A 21,167-nucleotide genomic window follows, 5' to 3' on the forward strand; every position below is an offset into this window, starting at 1 on the left:
ATGTTGTAGTTAAAAATACACAGTACCATAGTAATTTTCTTTATTAAATTTAAAATCTCTCTTGCTCTCGTGAATCTCGTCGTAGTTCCACAATCTCCGAGGTTCCCTGAATGCACCGACGGCCTCCAACGTACACCCTGGTGACGTCACTAATAGCATGATGGCGGCAGCTTGGACTATTTTGAATCCCGTCCCGCTTTTCCAGCATTAAACGGACTTGTTTTGACACCAAAAAATGTTACGCCGCGACTCGGAAAGCACCAACTAAGCGACAAATACTATCATGGATTCGGTGATGGGCGACGACCAGACGCTCCCCGTTGACTTGAACGGAAGGTAAAAAAAAAAAGAAGGGGGAGAAAAAAGTCTGGCGTTTAGCCGGCTAACAATTAGCATGTCTGCGCTCTTCCACTTGGGGGGCGAGTCCAGCTAAAGCTAAGCTCGTTGCTAATGCTCCGTGTATCAACTGAAGAAATGTTTGACTTGATTGTGTATTTCGGTGTATGTAATGTTTGCCACGTACTGATAGCTATAGATAGCCTCTTGTGCACTTATGACGGGACTTTTTCATCTCGTAAACTTCCACGCAGCACATTTTTGCCTTTTCAGGACTATTAGGGCGACTTGGCATCCAGTGAAATTGATCATATTTTGCAGCCGAGCCACAAACGTCAATCATGTCTAGGGCCGGGTGTTGATTGGTTGGCACCCTTTGTTGACGATTGCGAAAATAATGATAGGGCGGGGCGATGTCTGATACGTCTGTCCGCACTCCCATTGTTGGCCGAATCGTACGTTGACGTCGCCGCCATTTTGGATGTGCTAACGTGTCGTGAGTAATTGTCATTATCTGTAGTTTACTTTCGATTTCATCCAAATTGTAAAACGGTTCAGAAATCAGCGAAATGCAAACTCTTTTTTCACAACAAAAATGTCAAGTCTACATTTAAATCTCTGGTTAGCATAAACACCGATGAAATATTTAGACTTAATATTTGAATATGTCATCACAACTGCACTTCCATTCATTCATTGGTACTAGCACACATTCATGAAATGACAAAAATGCATGTTGGTTTTGCTGCTTCGCTATATCACAAAGTGATGTCTCACCATATTGGTCGGGGAACTGAAACCCCAAAGTCATGGTACTGCTGTACTTACAAATGATGGGTCGCATCTGCCACATCCAATGTGGACGGCACATTTCCGTTTTTGCAGCCAACCCACGTCCCCCGCCTCCTCACACAGTAACAGCCACAGTGTTGCTTGTCGCTTTTGGCCTTATTTCGCAGTGACATGGGGGAGAGCAGAGTGCGCTGACCCGGTAGGTCAAACAGCCTCATTTACCGCTCTTGCGGCTGTAGTACTGGCTTCCTGTTGTGTTTGCAGCTTGATAGAACCTCCTGCCGCTGCGTGTATCTCACCCATGCACCCCTCACCTTGGGCTCAGGAGGGCATCCAGGTGGCAAGCGTGCCGGCGGAGTAATCCAAGATGTTAGCTGATATGCACGGTGTGACTTACGACAAATTGGGCTGCCTTGTGAGAGACCGGCGGTGACTCGGATGTACCGGTCGAAAAGCGGACGAGCGCTTCGCGAAAAGGCGAAAAAGAGGAAGTTGTGTGTTGTGCTGTTTTTTGTTTGGCTACTGGTTGACACGGATGCCTCTGCCAAACTGTCAAAGAGACGGTTTCTCTGCTGTCTACTTGATACTGCATGGTGCTCCTTAATGTGCCAGCCCATTTAGTGATGAATGTTGTTTCACATCTTTCTTTTGTTGTTTGCTTAAATCTGTCACAGGCGCGAGCATGCTTCCTCTTCATCTGCACAGGAAGTGTGTGATGACTTCTTGCAAGTATTACTGTGTGTTTTTATCGAGCTATTATTCGGCTTGCATAAGGGTGGAAAATTCTGCATAGTTTCCATAGGCAGGAAAGAAAAATGATCAAAATATTTTTTATGGGATGAAGTCATTATTATTATTATTACATTATTATAACTTTATTATTATTAGCTCGCCCGGGTTCAAGGGTTAGGAGTAGGAAAGCAAACACTTGAGCCAAAGCCAGTCCAACCAGGAATGACGTCACAGTTTTATCTTATTTTTTTCTTTTCTTTTTTTTTAATTCTCAGCAGAGTACTGAAGCTCATTGTATTGCTGAGGTTATGCAGATGTGTCTTGCCAGTGTTGTTTTTCTAGTGGGGGGGGGGGGGGGGGTGAAGTGACACCATCACAGTGGTCTTCTTGTCCGAGCACCAAAGCAAAAGCGTCTTGTGTCTTGCGTTTTGAATTTGAGAGCTCGGCTGTCACCGGCACATGCTGCGTCTTTCACACACACACACCGTGAGAAAGAGGGAGAAAGATCGGGCGGGCGAGAGTGAGCATGTAAATGAGGCAGAGAGTCATTCTTCAGCTATTTCTGGAGTGTGTCCGTAGGGTTGTGTGCGAGCGGCCAGCGTGAGTAACAAGTAAACATCGCTCTTGATTGTCTTTTCGATAGAAGTCGTGCTGCTCTCGAGCGTGTCCGCAGCTGTGATGCGATGCAACAACGCCGCGATTGGCCGCTCATTGATTGTGCTCACCAAATGTTTTTCTCCGCAGCTGCGCCCTCCTGGACTCCATAAATGCTGGTGACGCCGCGGGCGTCATGACAGGTACGGCAAAGCTTCTCTATTGTTTGTTGACGTTGCGTCCCCCGTTGTGTGTTCGTTAACGCCGCCGTCGTTGTCATCCGTTTCCAAACACGAGCAAAGCGAACGGCCGCAAGAGTCTAATTAGACGATCCCGCCGAGGATTCTCTCGTCTAGTTTCGAAATGTGCACGTAGAGGACAGAGGCTGACGTGACAAAGGGATGCTGAGGAGAGAGAAAAATGGCGGCCAAAAAAAATGCTACGAAAGTTTGGGAGTAACGAGGATAATAAAGTGCTTGCCTCGTTCGCCTTGTCGGGGAAAAAAAAAAACTCTCACAGGCCTCTGGCCATCTGACTAATCCTTTCTTGTGGTCCCAACAGCGGCGTCCTGTCCCAGCAAGATGGCCCCAATCAAAGCCCTCACCATGAAGGACTACGAAAATGTGAGTTCTTTGCATTGGTGGCAAGTTTGCAGCCATTGCCTGAACCACACAAAACCATTTATGGAGAAGGAGCAGGATGTCTGAGGCGTGCTGACCTTCAGACATGTCGGCGTGAGCTGCCTGGCTAGCGGCCGGTCGCATGATGAAATGTTTTACGGACTGGAAGAGAGCAGACTGCACCCCCCCCCCCCTCAAACCCCCCCGTTTCCAGATGCATGCCCCGCGGCACAATGCTGCACAGTTGGCCTGGCTCTCACATACGCGCATGATGAAGACCTTCATTCATTCCAACAACGCACACATGTAGTTGATCTATGCACGTGATTCACAGCTTTGTCACATCTTGGAAGTTTTCAAAATCAGGAGAGTAATGGCGTGCTCATCTGTTTGTTTGCAGCAAATCACCGCGTTCAAGAAGGAGAACTTCAACCTGAAGCTGCGCATTTACTTCCTGGAGGAGCGCATGCAGCAGAAATGCGACGGCTCCACAGAGGACATCTTCAAAACGGTGGCGTACTTGCTTTTCTCTTTGGAATTGAGTCGTCTGGGCTCGCCGCAATCAAATCAATCACGTCTCCACAGAACATCGAGTTGAAAGTGGAGCTGGAGTCTATGAAGAGAGACTTGGCAGAGAAGCAGGAGCTGCTCGTGTCGGCGTCGTAAGAGCCGCCCGCTTTTGTCCGATCCTATAGGTTGCCATGAACTCAGCCACCAATGCTTTGGCAGCAAAGCGTTGGAGAGTCTGGCCGCTCGAGAGACGGGAGAGCCGCAGCGCATCAGAGAGCAAGCGCAGCGAGACATGGACGCGCTCCGAAACTCGCTCAACCAGAGGATCTCCCAACTGGAAGAAGTGAGTCCAAGCTCATCACTGCCCCCTGTAGGACAGTAGATGGGATATTACGCCTTCTTCCACAAACGTGTATTATTCTCTTGCATCAGTGTCTGCGAACGGCCGAAGATGAGGTGGAGAAGATGGCGGCCATCGCTGAGCAAGAGAAGCTGAAGAACATCAACATGGAGAAGCAGCTCCAGTTCGCGGGACTGCCCGACCCCCCCTCGCCCGCGCAAGACCTGCAGCTGGCCCTGCAGGAGAAGGACGAGTAAGCGTAAAGAGCAACCCGCCTGTCACCTTGGAGCGGTTCCATTGTTGTTTTGCCCCCTCCAGCATCATCGAGCAGCTGAAGATGACATTGACCCACCGGGAAGCGGAGCTCCGTCAAAGCGACGACAGGCACAGAGAGATGTCAAACGGGCGAGTCAAAGAGCTGACGGACGAACTTGAGGTGTGGCTTCCTCGCCATGGCCCAAACTCACTGCTCCGACTCCGTTTGTCCTCACGCCGCTTGTTTTTATGTTGACCCCCCAGGCCCTGAAGGAGCAACTCCTCAAAGAAAAGGACCAAATGAAACCTGACAACCAGGTCGGTGCTTTTGAAATCCGCAGCGCACGCGGCCTTTTTTTCTTTTGCTTCGACCCTTCAGGCCAGAGAAATGTCTTTGTCTGTTACACAATTTCCCCCCTCTTGGAATCAAAAGCGCAGCGGCGATCGGTTGAGTCATCCGTAGTTCCCCAAACAATGCAAAATGGAACTCGGCTTTGGTGTCATTGATCTATAAATGGTCAAGCATCTCATGATACAGTGAACTCGCTGTCCCTCGTCGGGTCCCCGCTCACAGAGTTCAAAGCGGATTACCGGGCTGTCTGGAGTCAGTTATTTACGGCTGGCCATATTTACCGAAAAGCAGCCCGGCTCGCCGCACGACTTGTCCAGCGCGGTCAGTGTCAAATCGAGAACCGGCTCGGATTGGGCCGTAATGGGATACGTGACAACAGTGATTTCTGGACGACAACTCGCTCAAGTGCATTGTCAAGCGCAAAGGCACTCCCGGGACGAAGAATGGGCAGGTCCCATCTCCGGCGCGTTCTTTAAAGTTGACACTGTGCAAGGCAGGCGTCGGCCAGAACGGAGATGACTCCGGTAGCCTCGGAGGATTTGATCTGATCTCTTGTGTCGGACGCGAACGGAACAGAGGCAGGAGCAGGGATTACGGAAGGATTACGGCTTACACCGCTCTGTAATCGTTCGCCCAACGATGGCTCACTCTTCTGCGGCTGGCTAGCTGGCAGAGGATCTTTAGGAAAGGATCTCTCATGTGCGGACCGACGTCATGAAGGACTCGTGTCGCGTATGCAGCGGCCGTCTGGTCGGCAACCAGTGTCGCTGGATCTTCAGCTCGGCGGCAAAAAGGAAGCTGCAGGTGGTTTTGTCGCACGTGCTGGGCCGGGAGGTGACCCGCGACGGCCGCGGCGGCGAGTTCCTCTGCGGCAAGTGCGTCTTCCAGCTGGACAAGGTGATCCAGTGCGACGTGAACCTCAGCCAGCTGCAGGAACAGCACAACGGCCGTGTGCAGAAGATCCAAGCGGAGAAGGCGCACCTGATCCAGTGCATCATCCACGTCTACAACAAACACAACGTGGATCAGGAAAAGAGCGAGGAGGAGAGCGCAAAGACCTCCCTCAGGTCGTCCGGGGCGGCCAGTTTTGACGACGAGGCCGCCAGTCAGCCGCCAGATGACGCCAAATCGCCGAGGGAACGCGCCGGTAGTCAGCGCATGAGGAGATGTGTGAGTCTGGATAGACTCGTGGGCAAAGGAGCGCTTCCGGGTCGTTCGGGTCTCAAGAAATGGAGGATGGGATCAACGGTAGCGCTGGACAGCCCGACGAAGACCTTTGGTTTGCGGGGCTCGCGGGGCAGCTCTCAGAGCATGTACCTGGACCTGGTCCACCATAAGGGCACCTTTCCTCGGCCCGGATTAAAAGCACGTTCCGCGTCCCTGCAGTCCCTCAATCGAGACTTTGAAACTCCAGAAACCAAACCGGGTAGGACCAAAGTCCGAGAAGCCAAGGCGTCTGTCTCCCGACGCGCCGCCAACGTGGATCCGGCAGGAAAGGCTCAAGCTCAAACGCTCCTCCGCGGAACCTCACGGCAGCCCTCGGTGATCTCCGACTTGATCCAGCTCCTGCGCTGCCTCGCCAAGCAAGAAGTTTCAGTCCCTTGCGGGAGCCGCATCCCCGTCCTGAAGAGGTTCACCGCCGGCCAGCTCCCCGCCCCGAACAAGCGCGCGCGCAAAGAGGCTCAGTGGAAGTCTCTGCACGACCTCACGGAAGAATTTGATGATCAGTACCTGCCTGCCGCGGTGGAGGTAGTTGTGTGCTGCCGTCCAACCGGGCAGACTGGCACTGTTGGGAAATGTCACTCAAAGTGAAGCGGCGTATTTATCTTCTTCTGTGTCCCAAATCTGCTGAGCAGAGCGAGCTTCATCGACTGGAGTCCGTCAACAAGCGGCTGACCGAGGAGCTCGCCCAGGCGAGAAGCGCCCATGAAAAGCTGACAAGGACGCTGGAAGAAAGTCAGAGCCAAGCCAAGGTAGCGTGAAAAGCCGCGATGCAACTTGTTGCTTTGTGTTTGTCCGTGAGAAGGTCCATCGAAAGCACGTTTGTGCGCAGACGCTGTCGGGAAGGCTGGACGAGAGCGACAATGAACTCCAAGCGGAGAAGAAAAACGGGCTCAAGCGAGACAAAACCATCCAAGGGCTCACGCAGGTCCTCAGAGAAAAAGACAAAGAGGTGCGAGGCCTTTGTTTTGATCCCCCTTTGGAAGCCCGGTTTTTATTTTCGCTAACTCCCATCCCCGCAGATTGCAGAGTTGTGCCATGAGATCGAGGACCGGGACGATGCCCTCGCCAAAGCCAGGGAAACGGCGCACAAGGCCCAGATGCAAAAATATCAGGCAAGTTGCCTCTTTGACATGCCGCTGGGTCCGCGTGCGACCGTGCAAAACCTCCAGTTCAAGACCAGCGTCTTGCGTCGACTCCTCCCGCAGGGAGCGGAAGAGCACCAAAGTCTCTTGACGGCCAAGCAAACCGAGCTGATCCAACTCCAAGGCGACCACCACGCCAAGGTGATGGAAGCCCAGAAGCTGCAGCGGGCCCTGGACAGGAGGGAGCAGGAGCTGGCTGACTTGCAGCAGGCCAAGGAGCAGCTGGAGGTGGAGCTGGAAGACCTGCAGCAGCAGAAGAAGAAGGGAGACAAAGCCTTGAATGTGAGATCAAATTCGACATTCAGAAGAGCTCCGTGTCAAATATTATCCGCCCGCCCTTCCTTCCAGGATCTCAACAACCAAGTGAAAAAGCTAAGCGGCGAGATCGAGGAGAAGGAACGTTCTCTGGAGCAGGAGTACCAGGAGCTGTTGGAGCAAACCAAAAGAAAAGTGCACGCCCACGAAGTCACCATCCAGCGGCTAACGTCCACCTTGGCCGATAAAGAGCAGCAGTTACAGGTGACGCACGCCGCTGTCTTCCTTTGAATAAAAATACAACTCACTGATTGGTTGCTTCTTTTAGGAGTACCTAAACACGGTCAAAGATTCGGAGCAAAACGAGAGTCCGGCGGGGAACGACGGCCTGCTCGCCAAGCTGTGCCGAAGGCTGAAAGAAAAGGAAAAGGCGCTGGAGGTGAGCGCGCTCGCAAGATCCGGTGCCTCGAGATCCGAGTTTAACGCTCAACCCGTTTGTTGACGCCGCCCGCTCGCAGCAAGCGCTGGATGAGAGATTTGCAGCCATGGAAGAGAAAGACAACGAAATCCACCAGCTGCAGCTCTCGCTCAGGGAGAAGGATCGAGACCTGCAGAGGCTCAAGAACTCCCTGTCGCACAACGAAGAAACCATTAACGTGAGGGGATGACAGCCAAAATGTGAATGACATTCGTTTCCTAACATCAATGCGCTTGGTGTATTTTTTTCCCACGCGCAGAATTTCGATAGCCTGATCAAGGAGAAGGACGTGGAACTGCAGCACCTCGCAAACACGCTAAAGAACCTGCAGAGGGCCAAGCAAGACATGGAGGACAACCTGAACAGATCGCTGAGAGAGAAAGACTCCCTCATCGGCCAGCTGCAGGTCTCCCTCGACGGCAAAACCAAAGATTTGGAGGCAAGTCGGCACGCGCCAACGCGCTAAGGGCTAGCGCTCCAACTCGTCCGCCTCTGGCAGGAATTGTCCGAGTCGGTGCTGAGCCAGTCGCAAAGTCACGCCCGCGACTTGGCCGAGCAGCTGGGCCAGAGGTTAAAGGTGAACGAGGCCATGCTGGCCGAGGCGGTGAAAGCCAGGGAAAGGCTCGTGGCCGACAACGAGGGCGCCGTGCAAGGACTGCTGGCAACCGTTCGGAGCAAGGACCAACTCATCAAGGTTTGCCAAAAAATACACGCTACTCGACGACGTGGACGCATTGGAACAATGTCGTTTTCGACTCGCCAGGAGTCCGCCGAGCACTACAACCGCATGCTGTCCGAGCGTTCCCAGGAGATCCAGGAGCTGAGGAGGCAGCTGTCCGAGCGGCAGAATCAGCTGGCCGCCGCTGAGAGGCAAAACTCCACGGCGGCCCAGAAGGACTCTTTGGAAACCGCAGAGCTCCGATTCGTCCTCGGTGAAAAAGACGCCGTCATCGACGTAAGCCCCTCGCGGGATAAGACGGCCAAGATGAGCAGCCACAGAGCTCCTAATCCTCTGCTTCATTTGAACTCCTTTTAATTACTGAGGGACATTTTTGTGCCTGGCGATTTTTGCAGAGGCTCCTCCACTCTGGTCGGGACACGGAGCACGACGGGGAGCCAGATTACGTGCTGGAGCTCAGACAAACCATCCAAATCATGCAAGAGAAGTTGGCCGAGCGCGAAGGTGAACGTAATTCAGCGCGTGATTGTGCGAGTGGCAACAATGCTGATACGTTGTTGTTGTTGTTGTTTTTTTTCCCGGTGCCGTAGCGGAGATCTCCAGGAGGAACAGCGACGACAGCTCGGAAAACATTCCAGTCTCCAAGAAGACCGTTGTCGTTCTCAAAAAGGAGCTGGCGCAGAAAACGGAGGCTCTCAACAAAGCGCTGAAGAGAGAGAATCAATTGAAGGTCTCGTTTGCCTCCGCGGACGCTCCTTTTCATTTATCCGTCGACTCACCGGTGCCCCGATGTCCGCCTAGATGTCTTTGGCCGAGCTGCGAGCGTCGCTGTCCGAGCTGGAGGGTCGCGCCGAAGGCCAGGTTGCCAATATCGAGTCTCTGACCGCCACCCTCGAGACCAAAGATGAAATCATACACGTAAGGAGCCTCTCTCGTTACACACATTGGAAAGTTGGACCAACCGTCTCGGCGCTAGCGTTGACTTCCTGCTCCTGGGCAGGTTCTCCAGCAGCGCCTCGGAGAGCAAGGCGATCGGGTCATGGATCGATCGCCATCGGGGCTCCCGCAAAGGGAGAGCACCATGATTGGCGGAGACAGCCAGCAAGAAGTACAATTTTAAAAATCCCAAAAGCGCTTGAAGAAAGTAGAAAAGAGCTGAAGGTTTGTTTGTTTGTTTGCTTTTCAGGTCCTTCCCACCCTGGTAGCTTTGCAGCAGGAACACGAAGCGCTCAACAAAGCTCTGAGGGCCGAGCAGCAGCTCTACTCCAGCCTGGTCAGGACTGTGAAGGAGCAGGACAGGTGGGACAGCGGGAAAAGAACATTTGCAACTCGCTCGCCACGATGTGGCGCATTGGATATTTGGGAGAAATAATCCCGCTTCGCTTCGTAGTGCCCAACGTCTTCACGCTCTGCAGCTGGAGCTGACGGCGGTGCAGCTCCTCAGGCAGCAGCTGGAAGACGGCGTCAAAGCCAACGAGGAGCTCAGGGACGACTTGGAGAGAGAGCTCGACAGAGCCAAAATCAGAGAAGGTGCGCCGCAAACGCGTCAGAGTCCTACTTGAGCCCCCAGTGGGGCCTTTGTTGCAATTTGGTTGCTAGGAAACCAACACATCTCAAGTGCTGCTAGGAAAGGAGTTGAGTGACCCTGTGGGAAACGCACACACTTCTTTGTCCTCTGTCATTCCGACCCGTCTTTGCTCCGGCTAACAAGATCCCAAGCCCGCTAATTCAGCATCTGTTTGTCTCCTCGTCTTCAACATCATCACCTCCTGACGTGCTATTTGTTTTGTCTTTCTCGCTCGCTCTGTCATTCTCTCTCTCTCTCTCTTGTCTGTCTGTCACCCCTGACTTGTCTCCTTGTTAAAAAAATGTGAATAAAGTCTTCAGTTTGTCCCTCTTTGTTTTTCTTGCATGCCTGTGCGCTTGTTCGTCCTCCCCACAAAACTGTTTGTCCGTCCGCCGATGACGTCACAACTCCACGGGTATTAATCGGGGGGGGCCGACTCGGCCGGCTGCCGCACGCCAAATTAGCCGATTATCTCAAATGGGATAAGCGCCTCGTTATATAACATAGCAAATTGGTTAGTTTGAATACAGCAACTCTCGGCTCGCCTAATCGCAAAGTCAAGTCGGGGCACGACTTTGAGACTGATTCAAAGTGGCGCTCAGGGAAGCCGTCATTAACGCAGGCGTGTGTGTGTGTGTGTGTGTGTGTGTGCGCATGTCAGTCTTCATTGAGCAGAGTGGAAGGTGTACAACTAGGTCAGCTGCAGCTCTATGCAATGATGGTCTTGACAAGTCATTTCAGCATTTGCCCATGATGATGCTCCTTTGTCTCCTACTGGAGTCCCCTGTACTTTGGTTTGCATCACGTTGAGCATCATCATCTTTGCTCCACCATAAAAAGCGCAGTGGGCTCACACCGGATCCTTGATGGATTGAAAGTTTTGCTGTTATGAACACGCACGGAATGTCAAGACATCCAAAAATCAACACTTTGAATGTTTGTGCTCAGGCGTGAACGTCGTCGACCCCAACGAACTGGAGAGCGTGCGGCACCAGCTGGAAGATGCCCAGCGCTGGAATGCCTCTCTTCAGGCCCGTTTGGGGGCCATCCAGAACCGCGGCGGTGGAGTGGGCGGCGCCATTGACAGCCGTACGACCTGGAAATGACACTTTTGTTTGTTTTGGGGGAGGGATATCGACGCTGTTTTTGCTCCAGGGGACTCGCTGAGTTTCGTCGGCGACCAAACGTCTTACATGAGCATCTGCGTGGGCGAGGCCCGTGACGACAGTTCGCCGCAGAAGGTGAATTCATTTTATGCGAGGCGAACGGAAATGAGCAATGACGTCACTTGAGTTTGCGGCGAGTCCATCAGGTGCTGGAGCTGCAGGAGCATGTCGGCAGGCTTCAGGCTCTAAACGCGGAGCTCCAGAACAGGTTGGCAGCACAGGAGAAGGCCGGCCAAGATGCTCTCAACAAGGAGGACCAAAAGCTGGCCAGCAGTCGTCCGTGGAAACAGGTTGGCTGGCCGCTGCAAAAACAAAACGCTCTCAACTGCACACACTTTTTTTTTTTTTAAATAATAATAATTACCAGCATACCGCTTTCCACGCTAAGCGAAACAAACATCTTTGTGTAGCTCCCGTCTAACCTTTGAACCTGACTTAACCTCTGCTGTGTCTGGCTGCATTTGAGACAAAACTAGTGCCGTGGTACCTTGACTGAAGCCACTTGCGACGTGCCGTTTGAGTTACAAGCTGTCGCTTCCAGATTTTTTTTCCCAAGCTGTCATAGTCACAAAATGAAAACATTCCAGGTTGACTATATGTTGTTTTCTCAGTAGTCTCAAATGCAGTTTTCCAAGTGTTTGTCTTTTTTCTTGTTGTACATAATCTCCTGACTCTTTCCTCCATTGTTCCTAACCAAGCCCGTCTCTCTATCTTTATCATTCCCCCATGAATCGACGTCCCACATTAGACACGTCATGCCATCCCGCTGTCGCTTTGCACACTTTTGGGGATTCTGTTGCATCATTGAGTATTATTTTCCTTTTTTTTCTTTTTTAAATGGAGCCACATATGTCATACTCGCTCGCCCATGTCACATCCCATTACTCTAGCAGCCAGACAGCGCGAGCGTTACGGAGGCGCCGCCTGCAGCTCACCGGACGTGCTGCTATCAGGACCAAGCGAGTCAGACAGACTTCCCACTCGTGCAGGTATTTCACAGATGTGGAACCTGAGAGGAATTGCGCTGGCTGATTTTGCTTCCTCACGCCTTTTAGCGACTTGGGAATGAGAGTGTGGACAGCGGCCTGGGCCAGAGCAGAGAGAATGCTCAGTGTGCCTCCACCGCAGAGAGCCAGTCTGAAAAAAGGCTCGCTTCACCACTCCTGCACATAAGGTGGGACTTTTTCTTTGTTTTCTCCGCGTCCGCCTTGAAATTGCAATCGATCCCCTCTTTACAGAGAGGAAGTCGGCAGGCTCACGGCTGAAAACGTTCATCTGCGAGGTCTGCTGAAGGAACAAAAGTCCAGCGAGCACAAGGAGAAGGAGAGCACAGACGCGTCGGGCGACAGCAGCGACGGGCAGGCTGACTTAAGACGCGCTCGGGAAACCTCGCAGGGCAAAGACGAGGAGGGCGCACCCGCCACGGAGGAAGTGGCAAGTCCGCAAGATGGCAAGATTCCAAAACACAAGGTGTGTTTTAAAGAACAGGGGGGGAAGAAAGTCTTCAATGTTTATACAATAATCCACAACAACAAAAATCTTTCGTAGGCCTGTCTCAAATCTCGCCTGCCCGTTCCGGTGAGGCCGAGACCGGAAGCTTGCAGCGAAGCGGACGCAGTGCGGCGGCGACCCGACGCCGACCCTGAGCAGCAATCCCCTTCGAACTCCCCGGCGTCGTCGCAACCGAGCGCCGGCCCTTCTTCTTCCTTCGAACGTGCTCCCGATAGCGGCTATCCGTCCACGTACACGCCGGACGACACTCAGGGCCACGCTGGTCTCTTTAACCAGCTGGAGCTCCTCCACCAGGAGTGCCAGGAGAAGGAGGCCTTGATCAACAAGCTGGGCGAGCAGCTGGCCGATTGGGAGGAGCTCCGCGCTCAGCTCCAGGACAAGGAGCGTCTCAACAGCCAGTACGTCGAGGCCTTGCGAGCCGCCGAGTCCACCATTGCCTACCTGACCGCCTGCAGTCTGGGCGGCCAGGGTGGGTCCGGACAGGGAGCGGGCTCCGCTTGTACGGGCTGCGATGGCAACTGCCTGGATTCACAGAGAGCGCTTCAGGAAAAGGAGGAGCTCAACAAGCATCTTGCACAACTTTTGAACTTGGCAAAGAAGCACCTTTTGTTGGCAGACAGCCAGGGAAAGCAGGCGCAAATCAAAGATCTCTGTTTGAAGATAGAGGCAGCCAACGCCTCCTCAGATGAGCCCAGCCCGAGAGGGGTCTTTGGAGGAGCCGAGGGTTCGGCGCACGACGACTCGTCTTCCGCCGAGACGGAACCTTTCCGAGAAAATGAGCTGCGGGATCAAGACGGGAAAAGCGGAAGTTCTGATCCGACTTCAAGTCAGAAGATGACCAAAGTTCTTCTGAAATGCCTTAGCTCAGCGGAATCCGCCATTGCTTCTCTGGCTGCCGGCTGTACGAGTAGCGGCTCGTTCAGCCAGCCCGACCTGCAGCGCCACTTGGACAACCTTCAGCGAGCTCTACAAAACAGACAACGACTGGGGCGCCTGACTCGGCCAAACGAGGAACTCCTCAAGTCGGACCTCCTTGGCAACCTGAAAATTCTCTCCCGGGTCCTCGGTGATCACTCGCGGAGGATTTGCGAGCTGGAGGCCTCCCTGCGGGAAGAGAGCGAGGCCCACGTCGTGCCGCCGGACACCAAGGGCTTAGCGCCCGGCGTTCAAGCTCAGCTAGAGACTCTCCACAAGGCGCTGAGGGAGAAGAAAAAAGCCTGCAAAAACCTGGAGGAGAAATTGGCTCAGTCCACACCGAATAACGCGGTGCAAAAAGGTGAGCATGTCTTTTTTGACAAACGCACTTAACGTGACTTAACGTTGCCTCCAATGCCAGCTGTGGAGCAGGATGACAAAGGTGTGCAGGTGGATTTGCAGGACCTGGGTTACGAAACCACACCCAAGAGCGCCAACGATAGGGAAGAGAGCAGTAGCTCAGGTCAGACGCCGTCGAGACGGACGCTGCATGTCTGTCTTCTGAGTGGACACTAATCTGGCCGCAGGGGGCCCCGTAACACACTCCAGCTGTCTCCTAAACTCACTTTCTTCTGGTTTTCACTGTGGTGGTATGGCCATGCAATGTTTTGCATGGATGCATGTCCTGCCATCATTTCCACTCTTCCTTCCTTCTTCATCTTTTTTTTTCCGGCCTTGTTTCCACCAAGCGAGTGCTGCCGTTTGGAGCACATTTTGACGGGCCTTTCCATTGGAAAGAAAACAAATGATTCTGAATCGGGACAATTGGCCCTCGTCACCTTCGACACTGTTTAAAGCTTCTGTTTTGTTTTTTTTCTTCTTCCAGACCTCGAGGTGGGCGTCAAAGCGAGCGGAAGCGCCGCTAGTCTCCCTTCGCTGCTGACCCGTGAGCAGGCGCACTTTTCCTCCACCGAAAATCTGGACTCGGCCTCCAGCACACCGTACCCGAGTTCCCCCTCCTTGAGCTCGGCCAAGGTATTTCGTCACGACCGCTGCCCGCCCGCTTTCTGTCTTGACGCAGGAAAAGAGGCTCACGCTGTGTTTTCAGGTCAGCCTGAAAAGCCTTCAGACCTACGAAGACTACGGCCTCTCCGAGGACCCGCTGCTGCTCCAGGCGCAGGTGCGAGAGTTGAAGGTCCAGTTGGAAAGGCAAGCCAAACTGGCCCGCCAGATGCAAAGGAACGCCGTTGACCCGGTGGGCGGCCACCGCTCCGACCAGCTGACCGATCGGGACGGAACACAGAGCCGTCCCGCCAGGCCCGGTAGGGAGCAGACGCGTGACGAAGAGCCCCGGGCCACGAGCGATGTGGAGGCGGAAAGAAAGACGAGCGCCAAGGGGCAGCTACAGCAAGCGCGTAGCCGCTCCACATCGCCCGCCAGGTTGGAATTGTCAGAAATGCTGAATTCTTGAGCGTAGTAGGAAACCCGTCTGATGATATGGGTGTGCGCCTTCCTCCCACAGCCTGGACTCCCTGGTGCAGTCGCAAGCCAGGGAGCTGTCGCAGCTCAGGCAGCAGCTCAAGGAGAGCCGGCGACTGGCGGGCCTTCAGCGCCGACAGACGGCCGAGCTGAGGAGGGCCTTCCAGGAGATGCTCCACGCCAGCCCGGCCGAAGGCTACATGAACGAGGTGCTCAAGGAGCAGCTGGACAAGAGCCTGAGGATTCTGGATCGGCTGGAGGGACGCCTGGACAAAGGTAGCGAGGGGAGCGGCGAGGCTTGTTGACCAAAACCTAGGAGTCCTCCCTCAAGCAGTATTGTGTCTATTAGGAGAGACGCATCGTGAGAATGAAGATGTGGCAGCTCTGGAGCTTTCTCGCAGGTACCTACGTCTCACTCCATATTTACTACCTCCCTCAGCGCATTTGAAAACTGTCAACGGCTCAGCGCATAGTTTTGTTTTGTTTTTTTGGTTTGCCGTGCTTGTCGACCATTTTCAAGTCCATGGGTATTTTTTTATAGGCCAACCCACCCCCACATGGCACTGATGGAAGATTTTTGGGGGGGTTGCGCTGTTTCTAAGATTTGATGTTTACCTCATGACCTCTTTAAAAGCAAAGCTCCCCCTCTAGCCTTTCCCCTAATTGTCTCGTGACCCCGTCTGGCATGCTGGGCTGGGCTGGACTTGAATGGCGTCTGCCTGGCCGCTGACCTATTTTCATGTGTGTGTCAACAAAATAATTGATGATACAATTGGGTCAGCGGCGCCGTACGAATCAGAACATGAGAGGACAAACAGTGAGGAGACATTGTACCTTTTGAAGAGCATGTCTCTACCCTATGTGTAATTTCACAGCAGAAATGGTGACGCCTTGGCTAAAGGCTGGCATTTATTTGTAGTGAACGGGGGCTGGCGGACAGCCCCGCCGGCCCGGTCCAGCAGGAGCTGGAAAAGCTGCGTGCGGAGCTGGAGGCTGAGAGGCATTGGCTGCGGAAACATGTCGGTTGCCTGCTTGGGCAAAATATCGCAGTGACCGAGCGCGCCGGCGAGCGCTTAGACGCGTGAGTGGAGTGGAGTGGAGTGGAGTGGAGTGGAGAGGCTTGACGTTTGCTGTGGACTTCAACTTTTGTGTGCCTGTCTAAAAGGGTGTGGTTAGAAATGTTTGTGGTTTTGTTGGCCACCCGACTGAGCACGGTACGGAATTCCTGGGCATTTTTGATGTTGTACACTTTGGTTGGAAAAAGTCCAATATTTATCTCCCAGCAGAAACTTAACCAGGAATTTTTTAGCCCCTCCGAATTTTCTTGAAGAGAGTGATGGACCCTTGTCATCTTTCTCCTCCTTCTCTCAGGTTGGCCAAAGAACTGCAGGAGAAGAATTGCCTCATCCAGAGCCTGCAGAGTCAGCTCCGAGTCCAGAGTCCCAACAGCCCCCAGAGCGGAAGGTCCTCCATTCACGGCAGGCTGCCCACGCAAGGTGCGGTTTGCAGTTTGGCACCGCTCTCGGCGTCATTCCGCATCGTAAACTCCATCACGTGCTCGCTTGGTCTCACGTGGTATCATGTCGCACGCTGGCCCCAGCACTTCTTTTCCACTCACGGCCATTGTGGGGCACTGAGGCGTCCCGCGCAGGCCGAGGGCGCCGCAGGTGTCCGCTTTCCCTCCCTCGCCCTTCCACTTTCAAATTGCATTATTAAGTAGCACCTATCCATTTCTGCTGGAAAAAAAAGAAACAGTGATGGCGTTCACATACAGGAGAAGGAGCCGAGGTGGCGGACGTGTCCGGCGACCGACTTTTGCTCCTGCAGAGGGAGAACCAACTGCTTCACCAGCGTCTCAGGGGCAGCGAGCAGCTCAACGTCAGCCTGCGCGGCGAGCTGGACCTGCATCGTTCCGTCATGGCTCATCATCAGGAACGCCACGAGGCGGTCGAGTCGGCGGCAAACGCCTCCGCGGACACGCCGGCCGTCAATTCAGGTAGTCAAGCGTCGACGACTCGCCACGATGCCGTTGCCGTATGTTTTTTGACATCGTCACGGCGCGGGTCTCGTTTGCGCAGACCTGCTGGCCGAGCATCTCGAGGAGATCCGAGCTTTGAGGCGGCGCCTGGAAGAAAGCATCTCCACCAACGACCGGCTGAGGGAGCAGCTCGAGAGGAGGCTCGCCGAGGTGGAGCAAGACCCAGGTGAGCGCTCGCCGGGCATGTTAGCGGGCGATTTACAAAGCCGGCACGGCACGCTCACTCGGGTCTGCTTTTGCACCAGCGGCCACCAACATCTTCATCCACGGCGGCGAGGGTCAAGCTCAGCTGGTCAACGAGCTTCGCTTCTTGCGGGGTCAGAACCAAGCGCTGAAGGAGCAGATCAACCTGGAGTCCAAAGGTACACTCGAGGCGCGTTCTTTTGCGACCCCGAGGTGCGGCGCGTCACACCTCGCCCTCTTCCAGACAAACAACGGGAGGGCGAGCGGCTGCGGGAGAGCCTGGCGAGACGCACGGCCAAGCTGGAGCAGAACAGGAAGGAGAGCGACCTCCTGCGGCAGGAGAACGTCATGCTGCGGGAAAAGCTGGAGCTCGTCGCTCGAGAGAACGCCAGGCTGCAGGAATCGCTGCACGCCGGCGAGGACCAGCTGCGCAGGTCTGGGGGGGGGGGGGGGGGGTAGGCTTATATACGATATGTATAATTGTCTGTCAACTCATTGACAACTCATGTGAAGCCACTCGGTGTTGCAGCATCACCATGACAACGCGCCATTAGTACAATTTGCTTAAGCAAGCACCCGCCCGTCCGCTTTGCCGGCTGACACTGAAATCCGAAACCCGTTTGGCTCCTCTGGCTTTCCCTTGCTCGACGCGTGAGCATCACAACTGACTGATTTCCCTCCTCGTCTTTTGCGTTCAGTCTGCAGTGCGAGGTGAAGCTCCAGCGACAGCACGTGACCGACTCGCAGCGCCTCTTGCAGTCGCTGCGTGTAGAGCTGCAAGTTCGCGAGAAGATGGAGACGGCGGAGCAGAGTCCAAGTTGGTTTGATAGGTTTCAACTTGTCACACTGTCATTTAGTTTGTGCGTTGCCTTCAAATGTAAGCCCGCCGCTGTCTTTCACGCAGGCGTCGGCGCGACCGAGGATCCCGGCGGCGCGGCCGACCTGTCCGAGCTGCTGTCGGAGATCCGCCACCTGCGAGTGCAGCTGGAGAGGAGCATCCACACCAACGGCACCCTGCGACAGAGGCTGGAGGAGCAGCTGTGGCGAGGGCCCGGCCGCTCCGAAACCATCAACATCAACTACCTGCTCTCCTCCACTGGTCATCTGAGCCCAGGTCACGTGAGACCGCCAGAGGGCAGGCATTCATCATCAAACACTTTGACAGATACAATCAACTAACTGTGGTCTGATGGTCTCGCCTCCTGCTTGTAGATGAAGATTCAATTCAAAATTCGCCCGGTCGCCAAGGCTGCTGCGAGGCGGACGGCGATGGCAGCAGCTCGGGCGAAAGCGTGACGGGCGCTCCCTCCCGCCTGGTGCCAGGGGACCGCCTGTGGGCCAACCGCAATGGGCGCCACATTTTGGCGCTGGTGGAGGACTACAGCGCCCTCCGCAGGCTCATCTCGGAAGGACGCAAGCTGGCACGCGGCATGGACGTCCAGCTGCGTCGCTGTCTCAACAAGGTAGGGTCAAGCTTTCAAACATTGACATCGCTGAAAATCAATGCATAAAAAAAAAAACAGGAAGGTTTGATCACATTTGTCTATGTGGAGATGCGGGACGAGGAGAGCGTGAAGCAGCTGTCGGGCGACGTGAGCACGACGCAGCAGGTTCTGGACGAGGCCGCCCGCCTGCTCAAGTTGGTGTGGAGAGTCTCTCTGCCGCTAGGGGGCGCCATGACGCCGGCTCGCGACCAACAGGTACGCCGCAGCGCACTCAGCCCAAACATACATTGGACTTCAACCTTACTCAAGTGTGTGATCCCGCTCCCGCCTGCAGGACGATCTGAAGAGGGAGATCTCGCGTCTGAAGAGTAGATTGTCCCAGCAGGACAGAATGCTGAGCGGAGCTGTCAAACGCCTGCGCACCACCAACCAGCTCAAGGAGGGCATGGAGAGGGTCATCATCGACCAGCGTAAGTGGTCGTCGTCTGAGGGCTATGAGCTAAGCTTAGAAGAACAAATTCAATTGGATATGTTATGAGAAGCAGACGGCGTGTGTTTGGAGCGTGACGCTGACGTGTTTTTGTCTGTTCCCGCCCGCAGTGTCGCTCACCCACGGCGTGTTGAAGAAAGCCCGTGGAAATTTGGAGGTGAGGGTCCACAGCAGCGCACCAACGTGGCCACTTGCTTCCGTCAATCACCGCTGTTTTGTTGTCTTTGTATGTTTTTGATCCCCCCCGCTCCCCTAACGTTAGAGAACTCACTCTTACCTCCTTGGCCCACAAGGCCCGACTGGAGCGCAAGGTAAAACATGTGCGTGGCATGCACGCATGAAGTTGGTTTTTGCATGAGTCACATCAAGCATTGGCATGGAAACAGGCGGACGGACGGACGGACGGATGGATAGATAGATAACATACATACTTAATCCATACATACACATACATACATACATACATACTTAATCCATCTATCGTATTCCACCAGCCACGGTGTAGGAAGGCGAAATTCGGCAGGTCCTTCATTCCTACTGCTGTCAGAGTGTCCAACATGTGTGGCACCTGATCATGTGTTTTGTCTCGACCGCTTCTAGTGGCACTTGTCTTTGTCCTTGTCTGTTATTGATCCATTTTTACATTTGGCACTTGTCGCTTGTATTCTTGCACTCTTGTATGCTGCTGTGACAATATCCCCGCTGTGGGATAAATAGTTCTATCATCATAATCATCATACATACATGCATGCGTGTATGAATGTGTATGTATGTATGTGCATGTATGTATGTATGTATGTGTATGAATGTATGTGTATATATGTCAGTCTGCTTTATTGTCAATCCCTTCATATGTCATATGTATGTATGTATGTATGTATGTATGTATGTATGTATGTATGTATGTATGTATGTATGTATGTATGTATGTATGTATGTATGTATGTATGTATGTATGTATGTATGTATGTATGTATGTATGTATGTATGTATGTATGTATGTATGTATGTATGTGTATGAATGTATGTGTATGAATGTACGTGTATGAATGTATGTATGTCAAAGTCAGCTTTATTGTCAATCTCTCCACATGTCACAACACACAAAGAGACCGTTACGTTTTTCTCTACCCCACGGTGACGAGACACATAACACGATAGACATACATGTACGCGACACAATATAAAAACAAGAAGGCAAAAATTCAAACAATCAATAGTAAGAGTGATGAATAAATAATAAATAAACAGATAACACAATAAATAACGGAGCCAGCAAGCATAGCGCAAAAGTAAAAAACATCATAAACAAAAAGGTACAAACAATAAATAAGAGTAATAACAAATAATAAATAATAAGAGCCAGTGTGCATTCAGACAGTTCAGACAGTAAAAGTACAGGACGCTACGCAGAACGGGGGAGCGAGTTCAGGATCCTAACAGCCTGGAGTATGAAGCTGTTTGAGAGTCTGGAGGTGCGGGAGCGCAGGCTTCTGTACCTCTTCCCAGAGGGCAGAAGCTCGAACAAAGAGTGAGCGGGGTGACTCGCATCACTCACAATCGTGGTCGCCTTGCGGGTGAGATGGGAGGTGCAAATGTCCTTCAAGGAGGGGAGCGAAGCACCAGCAATCTTACCAGCAGTGTTCACTATGCGCTGCAAGGCCTTCAAGTTGTAGTCAGTGCAGCCGCCACCCCAAACAGCAATACAGCTGGAGAGGACGCTCTTAATGGTGCCGCGGTAAAATGCAGTCATGATGTATGTATGTATGTATGTTTGTATTTATGTATGAATGTATGTGTATGAATGTATGTATGAATGTATGTATGTATGTTTGTATTTATGTATGTATGAATGTATGTGTATGAATTGATGTGTGTGTGTGTGTGTGCGTGTGTGTGCGTGTGTGCGTGTGTGCGTGTGTGCGTGTGTGCGTGTGTGCGTGCGTGCGTGTGTGTGTGTGTGTGTGTTATCTATCTATGTATGTATGTATCTATGTATGTCTGTATGTGTATGAATGTATGTGTATGAATGTATGTGTATGAATGTATGTGTATGAATGTAT

The 21,167-nt window shown here is 53.1% G+C and overlaps 1 protein-coding gene across 9 annotated transcripts in view; it reads left to right on the plus strand.

Moving 5' to 3' along the window:
- Positions 1–129: 129 nt before the first annotated feature.
- Positions 130–21,167, plus strand: part of cdk5rap2 (CDK5 regulatory subunit associated protein 2) — a 26,638-nt gene continuing 5,600 nt past the window's right edge. The window contains exons 1-50 of one of the 9 annotated variants that reach the window (XM_061292909.1): positions 1,227–1,327; positions 1,393–1,514; positions 1,803–1,857; positions 2,605–2,657; positions 3,016–3,077; positions 3,475–3,585; positions 3,660–3,736; positions 3,804–3,927; positions 4,017–4,177; positions 4,243–4,360; positions 4,444–4,497; positions 6,388–6,504; positions 6,585–6,704; positions 6,775–7,179; positions 7,246–7,416; positions 7,481–7,591; positions 7,671–7,808; positions 7,890–8,069; positions 8,130–8,324; positions 8,394–8,585; positions 8,705–8,813; positions 8,900–9,039; positions 9,111–9,227; positions 9,310–9,417; positions 9,496–9,608; positions 9,700–9,839; positions 10,825–10,965; positions 11,032–11,117; positions 11,189–11,332; positions 11,933–12,031; positions 12,098–12,216; positions 12,281–12,512; positions 12,591–13,830; positions 13,891–13,992; positions 14,356–14,504; positions 14,578–14,909; positions 14,992–15,224; positions 15,298–15,349; positions 16,320–16,444; positions 16,723–16,944; positions 17,027–17,152; positions 17,232–17,348; positions 17,414–17,603; positions 17,868–17,986; positions 18,074–18,283; positions 18,382–18,632; positions 18,723–18,869; positions 18,949–19,084; positions 19,215–19,261; positions 19,367–19,415. In XM_061292909.1, coding sequence (XP_061148893.1) covers positions 1,496–1,514; positions 1,803–1,857; positions 2,605–2,657; positions 3,016–3,077; positions 3,475–3,585; positions 3,660–3,736; positions 3,804–3,927; positions 4,017–4,177; positions 4,243–4,360; positions 4,444–4,497; positions 6,388–6,504; positions 6,585–6,704; positions 6,775–7,179; positions 7,246–7,416; positions 7,481–7,591; positions 7,671–7,808; positions 7,890–8,069; positions 8,130–8,324; positions 8,394–8,585; positions 8,705–8,813; positions 8,900–9,039; positions 9,111–9,227; positions 9,310–9,417; positions 9,496–9,608; positions 9,700–9,839; positions 10,825–10,965; positions 11,032–11,117; positions 11,189–11,332; positions 11,933–12,031; positions 12,098–12,216; positions 12,281–12,512; positions 12,591–13,830; positions 13,891–13,992; positions 14,356–14,504; positions 14,578–14,909; positions 14,992–15,224; positions 15,298–15,349; positions 16,320–16,444; positions 16,723–16,944; positions 17,027–17,152; positions 17,232–17,348; positions 17,414–17,603; positions 17,868–17,986; positions 18,074–18,283; positions 18,382–18,632; positions 18,723–18,869; positions 18,949–19,084; positions 19,215–19,261; positions 19,367–19,415 — 7,858 coding nt within the window. In that variant the 5' untranslated portion in view covers positions 1,227–1,327; positions 1,393–1,495. Of the gene's footprint in view, positions 337–1,225; positions 1,328–1,357; positions 1,515–1,802; positions 1,866–2,604; positions 2,658–3,015; positions 3,078–3,474; positions 3,586–3,659; positions 3,737–3,803; positions 3,928–4,016; positions 4,178–4,242; positions 4,361–4,443; positions 4,498–6,387; positions 6,505–6,584; positions 6,705–6,774; positions 7,180–7,245; positions 7,417–7,480; positions 7,592–7,670; positions 7,809–7,889; positions 8,070–8,129; positions 8,586–8,704; positions 8,814–8,899; positions 9,040–9,110; positions 9,228–9,309; positions 9,418–9,495; positions 9,609–9,699; positions 9,840–10,824; positions 10,966–11,031; positions 11,118–11,188; positions 11,333–11,932; positions 12,032–12,097; positions 12,217–12,280; positions 12,513–12,590; positions 13,831–13,890; positions 13,993–14,355; positions 14,505–14,577; positions 14,910–14,991; positions 15,225–15,297; positions 15,350–15,867; positions 16,030–16,319; positions 16,445–16,722; positions 16,945–17,026; positions 17,153–17,231; positions 17,349–17,413; positions 17,604–17,867; positions 17,987–18,073; positions 18,284–18,381; positions 18,633–18,722; positions 18,870–18,948; positions 19,085–19,214; positions 19,262–19,366; positions 19,416–21,167 lie in introns of those variants that run through there. The other 8 variants (XM_061292912.1, XM_061292908.1, XM_061292904.1 and 5 more) reach the window with 8 other exon arrangements.

Source organism: Syngnathus typhle, linkage group LG12 (assembly GCF_033458585.1).
Source record: "Syngnathus typhle isolate RoL2023-S1 ecotype Sweden linkage group LG12, RoL_Styp_1.0, whole genome shotgun sequence".
Lineage (NCBI taxonomy): Eukaryota > Metazoa > Chordata > Actinopteri > Syngnathiformes > Syngnathidae > Syngnathus > Syngnathus typhle.